General features: G+C 36.7%; 1 protein-coding gene across 1 annotated transcript in view; it reads right to left on the reverse strand.

Moving 5' to 3' along the window:
- LOC105139548 (aldehyde dehydrogenase family 2 member B4, mitochondrial-like) overlaps positions 1-9261 on the reverse strand; it is a 10021-nt gene extending 760 nt beyond the window's left edge. Inside the window, exons 1-11 of the mRNA XM_011046019.1 lie at positions 9124-9261; positions 8138-8272; positions 7852-7994; positions 7607-7760; positions 7298-7527; positions 6808-6897; positions 972-1145; positions 817-891; positions 695-757; positions 184-321; positions 32-58 (exon numbers count right to left, since the gene is read on the reverse strand). Coding sequence (XP_011044321.1) covers positions 32-58; positions 184-321; positions 695-757; positions 817-891; positions 972-1145; positions 6808-6897; positions 7298-7527; positions 7607-7760; positions 7852-7994; positions 8138-8272; positions 9124-9205 — 1311 coding nt within the window. The 5' untranslated portion in view covers positions 9206-9261. The remainder of the gene's footprint in view (positions 1-31; positions 59-183; positions 322-694; positions 758-816; positions 892-971; positions 1146-6807; positions 6898-7297; positions 7528-7606; positions 7761-7851; positions 7995-8137; positions 8273-9123) is intronic.
- Between the last annotated feature and the right edge of the window lie 1800 nt (positions 9262-11061).

An 11061-nucleotide genomic window follows, 5' to 3' on the forward strand; every position in this document is an offset into this window, starting at 1 on the left:
AGCTATCAACATATCATCCTGGGCCAAAGATCTCATCCTGAGCTATCAACATATCATCCTATTCGAAGGTGGGGAAAACAAAAAAAGAGGTTTGCAATTTTGCATTGCATTGCAAAAATTCAGAGATAACCTTTTTGAGACATCTAGTGGGAGAAATAATGATAAAAGTGGAGTAAATATTACCTGAACATTTGAGAAAACAGTAGGCTGGATAAAGTAGCCTTTGGAGCCAAATCTTTGACCTCCACATTCGAGGGTAGCGTTGCTTTCAACACCAGATCTTATATACCTGAGGACCTTCTCAAATTGATCGGAGTCGATCTGAATTTTTCTCAGGGTCCATGAACAATATTACTTGATAGCTCTCAACAATTTGTGTATAAATAATAACCATTAATTGACAGAGGAATATCCCATAACAACTTCCAGTGTGTATGTTTTACCATTGAGTATTTAGTTATAAGCTTCAGCTAGACTCTAGCACATAGAAAAGGAGGGCCATACTCATCTTATTGTTATTCATTTTTTCAAACTTTTAGGTCTAATGTAATGCCTAGCACATTCCTCATTAAACCAACTGTTGCAGTAACTAATTTGGACCTTAAACAGAGTAATGGAGAAATTTCAAATTCCTGTAAGATAGTCATTGCTCAATTCTTTCAATCATCAAATCTTATATGAAGAGACGGTATACCTGAGGACCTTGTTCAACACCCTTCTTGAAGGGATCGCCAACAACACGTCTTAGAGCACGTGCCTGGATCGCCAACAACTTCTAAAATCAGCAGAACAAACACCACGTCTTAGAGCACGTGCCTTTGCTTTCTCTATGAACTCATCATACACACGTTCATGTACATACGTACGAGAACCAGCACAACAACTTTGTCCCTGCAACGAGCAAACTTACACAACTAATCAGTGGTTATGCATCAATTGAAGTCAATTCTTTCCATAATCGTTAGACAAACCTGATTAAAGAACAAAGCATGGTGTGCAAGCTCCACAGCCTTATCAACATCAGCATCCTCACAAACAATGAAAGGTGATTTCCCTCCCAGCTCTAACGTAACTGATTTAAGGTTGCTTTTCGCAGCAAGTTCAAGTATAATTTTACCAGTTTCAGTTGATCCAGTGAAAGCAAGCTGCAAACAATGCGGTGTCTCAATCACTGTGATTCAACAAACATGCTACATGACATATTCTACAGGATTTTAGGTGATACAATGATAACAACCAGAAGTATTGGAAATGCAAGCTTTTATTACGACAAAGAAAAAACTGGCAATCCAAAAATGTTTAGAAATGAAATCTCTTACAGACTGGCGATCCTAAAATGTTTAGGAATGAAATCTCTTACAGTGACGAAGAAATGAAATTGGTTGGATATGAAAAGATATAGGTTCTGAAGGTGCAAATCTAAATTCTATCTGTATAGGAAGGCAGGTTCTTAAGCAGATCCTATGATGCAGTTGATTCATGAGATGCCAATTCATATATCAGAGAAAGTTAGACTACGAAATTTAGGAAGGTTATGATTCCCATATAAAAAATTTTCTGTGCTAGACATTGCCATTGTACCACTGTTACTGTGATAGTTGTTAATGAAAGTTGAAACAGCAGTAAGAACATAAATGGGAACAAAATTTCACTCTGAGCCGTGTTATACAGAGTGCTAAAAATTCTGTACTATAATGCAAGCTCACATGCCATTGATTCAACTTGAGTGTGGAATATAATTTTGTTAACATGTAATTAGCCGAATTAACTGAATTAAAGGATAGTTTTTTATATATAGAAGACATACTCTATAGGAGTCCTAAAAGGATATACATTGTTATATTCCTTTCAGAATAGGAAAAATGTAACCGACATATATATATTTGCCTATATAAGGCATTCCTCCATAGGAGAAGAATAATATGCAGAGAATACATCCAACCTCAAGCCTTAAAAGTTAACATGGTATCAGAGCAAGGTTGAAAGCTAAAATCTCCCTTTAACTTTTCAGCCACCACATTAATCTTTACCTGGAATTGGTCTTGAAACAAGGGACCAACCATGGATGACACAAATACTTCTATTATCCCCATAAACCAAACATCAATCTTTACTGAAACACCTAACCTAAACACCTTACCTTTTGGATTTAAATTGAATGAGACAAACTTTAAAATCTGGTCACGTATGCTTGAACTGCACGCTGTTGGATTGAACAAACTTGGCTACTTAACTAGGCAGAATGCTAGAGTGGAAGAAGGAAATTCTGGTTACTCAAAGTGGTGCACTGAAAATACAGTGGTATGAGGATAGTTGTTGAAAACCATAGAGCCTCATCTTATTGGTTTATTTATAGACCTGTCATCAGCCAAGAAAATCTAGGATAGTGTCACTCAAACCTTCTATGATGGGGCTGATGAGTCACAATTCTATGAGCTACGCTGTAAAGCCACGAGGACAAAACAGAATGGGCGTCCAGTTCACTTGTATTACGCAGAGCTGAATAGTGTATGGCAGGAAATTGATAAACGATGACCAATTAAAATGATATGTGTTGTAGATCTTAGAACCAGACAAGAAGAAATTCAAAAGGACTGTATCTATGACTTTCTTGCAGGTTTGGATGAAGTATTTGATTCAATACGCAGTGATCTCCTTCGTAAGAAATCTGTTCCAAGTATTGAAGAGTGCTTCAATACAATTCGACGCGAGGCTCAGCGACAAGTCACCATGCTGGGAGCAAAGAACACTGGTGAAGGATCATCAATTGCAATGATTTCCAAATCCACCACCTCTTCTAACTTGTGCACTCTTCGAGCTATTGAGGAAGCAGAAAAAGATAAGTTGCGCTATAGCCATTGTAATGGAAGTCGTCATACCAAAGACACTTGTTTTGAGATTCATGGCTACCCTAACTGGTTTCTAGAAAAATGGAAGCAAAGTAAAGCAAGAAGCAATAAACGACCAGTCCAAGCAAAATTAGCCACTGCAACAGAAATTCCTTCTGGTTTTGCTACCATGGCAATAAGCCAAAAAGACCACACTAAACCGGGTGAATTACTCTCCTTAGTGAAAACTAACCAGGCTTCAGCCACAGGTAAAACTAGAGTGGTTTTGTCAACATCCACCGTTCATGATACAGGTTGGATCATTGACTCGGGTGCCACAGACCATATGACTTATACCAAATCATTATTCCAATACATGACTCCCCCGTTTAAAGAAAAAGTCATGACAGCCAATAGGGAGTCTACCCCAGTCATTGGAGTAGGATCAATTGTTCTCACTCCTAATCTTTCACTACATAATTGTTTACTTGTCCCTACACTTTCAAATCATTTATTGTCTGTTAGTCAAATTACAGAAGAATTGGATTGTGTGGTATTAATGTTTCCCACGTTTTGCTTACTTCAGGATATCCGGACTCAAACGATCATTGGACATGGTACTAAGAGGAAGGGGTTATACTATGTAGATGACGTTGCTTCAGGTCATGTCCATCAAGTTCAGAGTCACAATGGTAATAATCACAAGAATATTTGGTTATGACATCGTCGGCTAGGTCATGCATCCTTTGGCTACTTAGAAAAATTATTTCCTTCCCTCTTTAATGACATTCCGGATCCAAGTTCTTCTCTTAAGTGTAATGTTTGCATCTTGGCCAAGAGCCATCGAACCTCATATCCTGTAAACATGAATAAAAGAACAAAACCTTTTGAATTGATCCACTCTGATGTTTGGGGACCTGCTCTAGTTACTTCTCAATCTGCAATTCGATGGTTTATTACATTTGTCGATGATTGCACCAGAATGACTTGGTTATATACTATGCAACACAAGAGTGATGTGTGTAATATATTTCCAATTTTTTATCGCATGGTGTGCACTCAGTTCTCCCTGCCGGTGAAGATTATTCAATCAGACAATGGTGGAGAATATCTTAACTATGAACTCTTGAGTTTCTTTCAAAACAATGGTATTCTCCATGAGACTACTTGCTCGCGTACTCCACAACAAAATGGTGTGGCAGAATGCAAAAACAAGTATATTCTTGAAACTAACAGAGCTCTTCTCATTGGTGCCCATGTCCCTCAACATTATTGGATTGATGCAGTAACCTATGCTGTGTATCTCATCAATCGGATGTCATCCCAAGTCCTCTCCTTCAACACTCCCTTAAAGACTCTCACTCAACACATTCAGATTCCATCCCTCCTACACTTAGAACCTCGTGTGTTTGGATGTGTAGCTTATGTCCACCTGCAGAAAACTCAGCGCACAAAACTGGAACCATGCGCAGTACAATGTGTCTTTCTTGGTTTCAATCCTCACCAAAAGGGATACCGGTGCTACCATCCTTCTTCTCGCCAGATGCATGTCAGTATGGATGTTACCTTCTCTGAAACAGAATATTTTTTCCACATGAATCCATCCAGCTCTAGTCCTCAGGGGAAACTGGAATATGATACCTACAACTGGATTGATCTTCAGTTTGATTCAAGGGAAGGAAACACGGATTTAGGGGAAGGAAATACAAAGCAGCAACAGTCAGCTTTAGGGGAAGAAATGGAAACTAGTACACACGTAATTAGTAATGCTGGGGAAGGAAATACAAAGCCCAGCTCCAGAACACATGCAACGGATAATGTAGGGCAAGAAGACATAGAGTACAATGCACACAATAACAATGATGTAGAAGAAGAATGCATGCATGATGAAATACCCCCTTCCTCTCCACAAATCCATGTTCCAGATCGACAGGATATCCATGAGGTAAATGACATTGAAAGCCCTTCCTCTTTACCTTTATTATCTACCCCATGCTACTCTTTTCCTCCTAGACAAAACCGTGGGAAGGCCCCTGATAGGTACTCACCAAATGGTAAAGCAAAATATGCAATCACATAGTATGTCTCTACACATAAACTACCACTACAGCATCAAGCCTTCATAAGTGAGATGGCGAATATAAGAATACCTATAAAGGTTGAGGATGCCTTACAACACCCAAAATGGGTAGAAGCAATGGAGGCTGAAATGAGTGCATTACAAAGAAATGACACATGGAGTATTGTACCACTCCCTCCAGGAAAAAAACCAGTGGGCTGCAAGTGGATATTCAACCTCAAACATAGAGTAGACGGCACAATTGATTGGTTCAAGGCAAGGCTAGTAGTAAAGGGGTACACACAGTCATTAGGCATTGACTATCAAGAAACTTTTGCTCTAGTTGCAAAAATGAACACCATCAGAGTCTTGTTGTCTTTCGCAGCAAATTTCAGTTGGCCTTTGAAGCAATTTGATGTGAAGAATGCATTTCTCCATGGGGATCTGGAAGAAGAAGTCTATATGCAGCTTCCACCTGGGTTTAACAGTTCACAATCAAGTGGAAAAGTATGTAGATTACGGAAAGCATTGTATGGCTTGAAGCAATCGCCAAGAGCATGGTTTGGGAGATTCACAGAAGCTATGAAACAAATTGGTTATCACCAAGGTAACTCTGATCACACTTTATTCATCAAATAGAAGAATGGTAAAGTTACACTGCTCATTATTTATGTAAACGATATGATCGTAACTGGTGATGATACAGATGAAATAAAAAGGCTACAAGAATGTTTGTCTACCGAATTCGAAATGAAAGATTTAGGAGGACTGAAATATTTTTTGGGAATTGAAGTTGCAAGAACTAAAGATGGTATATACTTGTCACAACGAAAGTATATACCGGACCTATTATCTGAAACGGGTATGCTAAAATGCAAACCAATAGAGTCTCCTATTGTTCAAAATCATCGTTTGGTCATTCACCCAGATCAGGTACCAACAAACAAAGAAAGATACCAGCGATTGGTAGGGCGGTTAATTTATTTATCTCATACTCGCCCAGATATTGCCTATGCGGTTAGTGTGGTAAGTCAGTTTATGCATGCTCCAAGTGAAGATCATATGACAGCCGTAATGAGAATTCTGAGCTATCTAAAAGAGGCTCCAGGAAAAGGACTGACATTTAAAAGACATGAAAATATGGAAGTGAAAGGATTTACTAATGCAGATTGGGCAGGGAATCTCACTGACCGGAGATCCACCTCTGGCTATTTTACATTTGTTGCAGGAAATCTTGTCACATGGCGAAGTAAAAAACAAAATGTGACAGCACGGTCCTCAGCAGAAGCAAAGTATAGATGGATGGTACATGGAATATGCGAACTGTTATAGCTCAGGACCTTACTCATAGAAATAGGTTTTGAACCTAAGGAACCTATGTTACTATACTGTGACAATCAGGCAGCACGAGAGATAGCTAATAATCCAGTCCAGCATGATCAAACTAAACACATTGAGGTAGATCGACACTTCATCAAGGAAAAGTTACTTCTGAAGTTAGTAGACATCCCCTTTTGTCAGATCAAGTGAGCAATTAGCAGATATTCTAACCCATGCAGTCCCTGCGGAAGCTCTTCATAAGTCTTTAGACAAGTTAGGCTTAGAAGATATCTTTGCACCAACTTGAGGGGAAGTGTTAACATGTAATTAGCCGTATTGGCTGAATTAGAGGGTAGTTTTCTATATATAGAAGACATATTCTATAGGAGTCCTGAAAGGATATACATTGCTGTATTCCTTTCAGAATAGGAAAGAGTAACTGACATATATATTTGCCTATATAAGGCATCCCTTCACAGGAGAAGAATAATACAGAGAGAATACATTCAACCCTAAGCCTTAAAAGTTAACAAATTTATCATGAAGTAGAGATTCAATCTCTCTTGAAAGTTGGCAAGATAGTAAAAGCTCATAAAATACCTTGTCCACATTCATGTGGCTAGCAAGAGCTGCACCAGCACTTGGACCATAGCAAGAAACGACATTCATAACACCTGGAAGAAGACCAGCCTGCCACAAAAGAAAAAAAAAAAGGTTTCAGGCGAACACCATGGTAAAGTATAGAAATCTCACATGTTTCATGTCAACCATCTTAAAACTGTTGTGTAGCAGGAATTAGACAAAAAAATCAAGCATGCTATTTAGTTTAAGGAAACTGCACTGTTCTTCAGCAGGCTTAAGAAAATTGTCAAGATTGCTGAATAATGCAATTATTTCCTTATGCATTGACCTATTCATATTTAAGTTGGATACTTGAACCCAATTGAGCATCCCACTACTTCTTGAGCTGGTGATGTTTTATCTCTTAAGTTCATTGTTTGAATAGCTTTGCTGTTAGCATACGTCATGATAATTCTATTGAGTTCTTACACCAGATATTTATCATGTAACCTTCTGTCATTAATCATACCTCTTGGAAGAGCTTTGCTGCATGGAGAGCAGTCAAAGGTGTTTGTTCTGCTGATTTTAGAACAATTGTATTACCACATGCTAATGCAGGCCCAACTTTCCAAGCAAGCATGATAAGAGCAAAGTTCCATGGAATTATCTGTCCAGCAACACCGATGGGTTCATGCAATGTTTGAACATAGTGATTACTGTCAGCGGGAACTGTTAGTCCATGGATTTTGTCTGTCCAACCTGGATAATTATAGAGAAAAGGAATCAGACATCCATGTAGACAAAAAAAATAAGAAGTCAAAATTGCATGAAATCTCACCAGCATAATACCGAAATAAACGTGCGAAACTTGGCAACTCGGATTTAGCAGACTGTTCGTAAGGCTTCCCACTATTCCATGACTCTAAAGCTGCAAGCTCATCTCTATGTTTATCAACCAAATCAGCGAACCGCAACATTATCAGTGACCTTTCCTGCCAAGATTCCCAAACGTAAGTCAACTAGTTACGAACAAGACAGCATTGACATCATAACTCACCAGAGAGGCAAAGTAAAAATTGTTACATAAGCACTCATTTTTGGCCATGGTCCCTCATCAAACGCTTTACAAGCAGCAGCTACTGCGCGGTTGACATCTTCAGTATCACCTTCAGCCACGTGAGCAATCACTTCTCCTGTACGAGGATCGTATGCCGGAAAGATTTTGCCTACAACCAATAGAAAAAAGAAGATCAGCGAGAATCAATGCCTGATTCAACGGTCAGAACCAGTTTTCAAAAGACCAATTCAAGGAGTGTAAATGAAAACTGAAGGAAAATAACACACTAATGTTTAATGAACCAAGAACTACCAGATGCTGCATCAACGAATTTCCCGTTGATGAAATGCTGAGTGTAGCTAATTTGAACAGGTGGAGTGATTGGTTCCTCAAGTGCCGTAGCAGTGATAAACCTGTAGATGCCCCTTCCCCTGCTAGGAGTTTGTCCTGAGGATCATATCAGAGACATATAAACTAATCCTGACAACCATAGATCTCAAAAACCAATAAAAATTAAAAATGTATATATATATATATATATATATCAACATGATTGGAACAAAAACTAGAAAGTATGATTGCATTCCCATGCACAGATAGGAAAATGAAAAGCAGGGCCTGCATTAAGTATTGAAATTCCAACTCTCTGTAACCAAAAGAGAAAAAAAATGCACAAAGTTTTTCCTTTAACTTATAAGTTGTGTTCTTTATTCAGTATATGCACTCAGAATCCTCTTTTGACTGTTGGTATCTATTTATCCCCAAAGTCAAAGGGAGCCACCATGGATAGAAAAATACTGCTTGTATTTTGTAGTCAAAGAGATATGGTATGTTGACTTAAGAACAGTTAAAAATGGAAGAAAACAACTCCTTTGTTTCTCCCAATTTTCTGATTTAAGGTCTATATAGAGACTTGACACTCCATTTTCCAGAATATTTGGCTGCTTTTTTGTGTAACACCTTCCAATCAGATGAAAAGAATTGTGAATAAAATCTCCAAAACTTTTTGTTCCATGCTGAATCTTCTTTAGACTCGAAAAAAGAAAGATGAAAACAGATATCCTTAGAACTCATGATCCAGATAAAGAAAAACACTTTTAACCCAAATTTCTTTTTCCATTTCTTCTCCACCTTAACCTCTTGACAACCAACCTAAGGCAAAGGGTATCTCCAAAATTAACTCACCCGTAAACGGACAGCATAAAGAAAAAGTAGTAGGGGGAAAAAAACCTTAGCAATAAAATATCATCTAAACCAAGGAAAAAGGAAAAAAAAAAACAGAAATGAAAAAACAGTACCTCGAGACAAAAGAAACGAAGCTGAAGCAGAAGAAGCAGAAAGAGAACGAAAGAGCGAGGAAGATATCCTGCGAGGTGCCATTACTACTTCCACAGTCTGGTCTCAGTACACTGACGACTACTACTTTTTTCTGGTTTCTCTAGAGAATAAATAGAAGTAAGAGGAGCCAGGTAACCCCGGTGTTGTGGTTTAGGCAAACGTTTGCATAAGTTCCAATTAGAAAAACACACTACGGTTTTGTCTTGTTCTTGATTGGCTGTGTTTTAAAACGTTCTATCTTCCACCCCAGAGCATAATAACAATTATATGTTGTCTATCACTATCATTTGTATGGCATCAAGGAGAGGAAGAAACAGAAATTGGTGTCCTTAATATAAGTAGAACTGGAAAGCGACGTGGTTTGCTTTTGTCGCCACCCTAGTGGTCACCTCCTCACATCATTGCCGATTCGGATGCTTGTGTTCCTTTAATTTTGGGTTGAAGTTAGTTTGTTTTGTATGGTGTAATATGTAAATCATGTGATTGAATAAAAATGGAAACTGGAAACAGTGTGAAATGGGAAACTGTTAGGTAGCTTGTAAATGAATAACCGAAGAAAAGATGTTTATTCTACGTCGGAAAAAATATTACTTTTCAATTTTATAAATATAGGTTCTTATTGCGGATGGATTTTTTTTATTTGACTTTTTATTGTTATTATTTTAATATTTATAATATCAAAACTTGAAATTTATAACTTTTATTGAATTAATTTTTGTAATAAATTTTGATATTTATGACTGTTGAAATAAAACTAAATAACAGTTATTCAATTTAATTTCAAGTATAATTATTTCATGAATATTCATACTGTTTTATTAAAAATCATATTATTTCATGAATAGTCATGCTATGAACAGTTATAGTGTTTCATCGATAATTATATTGTTTCATGGTTATATTTTAATTGTGATGTTTTGAATTAAAAAATATAAAAAAAGACAATTAAACCCTTAGTGGCGAGAAATAAGTATAAATGAATGAAGGGTATCGTAATAAATAAATAAAGAGATGATAAATATAAATAGAAAGTAAAAAAAAAAGAGCTATGTTCTTAGATAGAAAAACCGTGAGAGGAAAAGGAGAATAAAAGAAAGGAAGGAAAGGGTAAGAAAGGAGAAGGGAACTAAAGAAAAATAAGTTAAATAGGTAAGATTTATGTTTTGATGTGTATTTTTTTAACTTTAAATTTCTGTTGTTGTTTGATGTTAGGGTTTTGAAGATTTGTATTTTGGGTTGATTAATGAATTAATTTGAATGTTATAGGGTTGAGTATTGTAGGTAATGGATTATTTAGTTGAATTTGAGAGATTGTAGATAAAGATGGTGATTTTGAGTTATAATTTTGTTTAAATTATGAATTTATGTTATAAATCAGTAGATAACAGTAGGTAATCTGTGAAAATTCTGGGTTTGAGGTTGAAGATGATAAAATTTTAATTTGGTCCCTTAATTTGTGAAATTTTTAGTTTAGTCCCCAAACATTGAAAAATTACAAATTGGTCCTTAGAGCATATTCCGATATTCTGAATAGAATAAAAGATGAATTATGGGCATAATTCATGTATGGTTATGAAATTGTAACACTTTCAATTTGGTCCTCCAATTTGACAAAAATTACAATTTGACCCTGAAAATTTGGAAAAAATCCAAAATGGTCCCTGAAACATAATGAGAAATTTTGGATAAAATTGAGGATTAAATATGATCAGAATTTCAGTATAGTCATGGATTTATGATATTTGTAATTTGGTCCTCCAATTTGACAAAAATTATAATTTGACCCTAAAAATTTGGAGAAAATTCCAGAATGGTCTCTGGAGCATAATGAGATATTTTGGACATAATTTAGGATTAAATATGGTCAGAATTTCAGTATAGTCATGGATTTATGATAT

Source organism: Populus euphratica, unplaced genomic scaffold (genome assembly GCF_000495115.2).
Source record: "Populus euphratica unplaced genomic scaffold, PopEup_1.0 scaffold212.1, whole genome shotgun sequence".
Lineage (NCBI taxonomy): Eukaryota > Viridiplantae > Streptophyta > Magnoliopsida > Malpighiales > Salicaceae > Populus > Populus euphratica.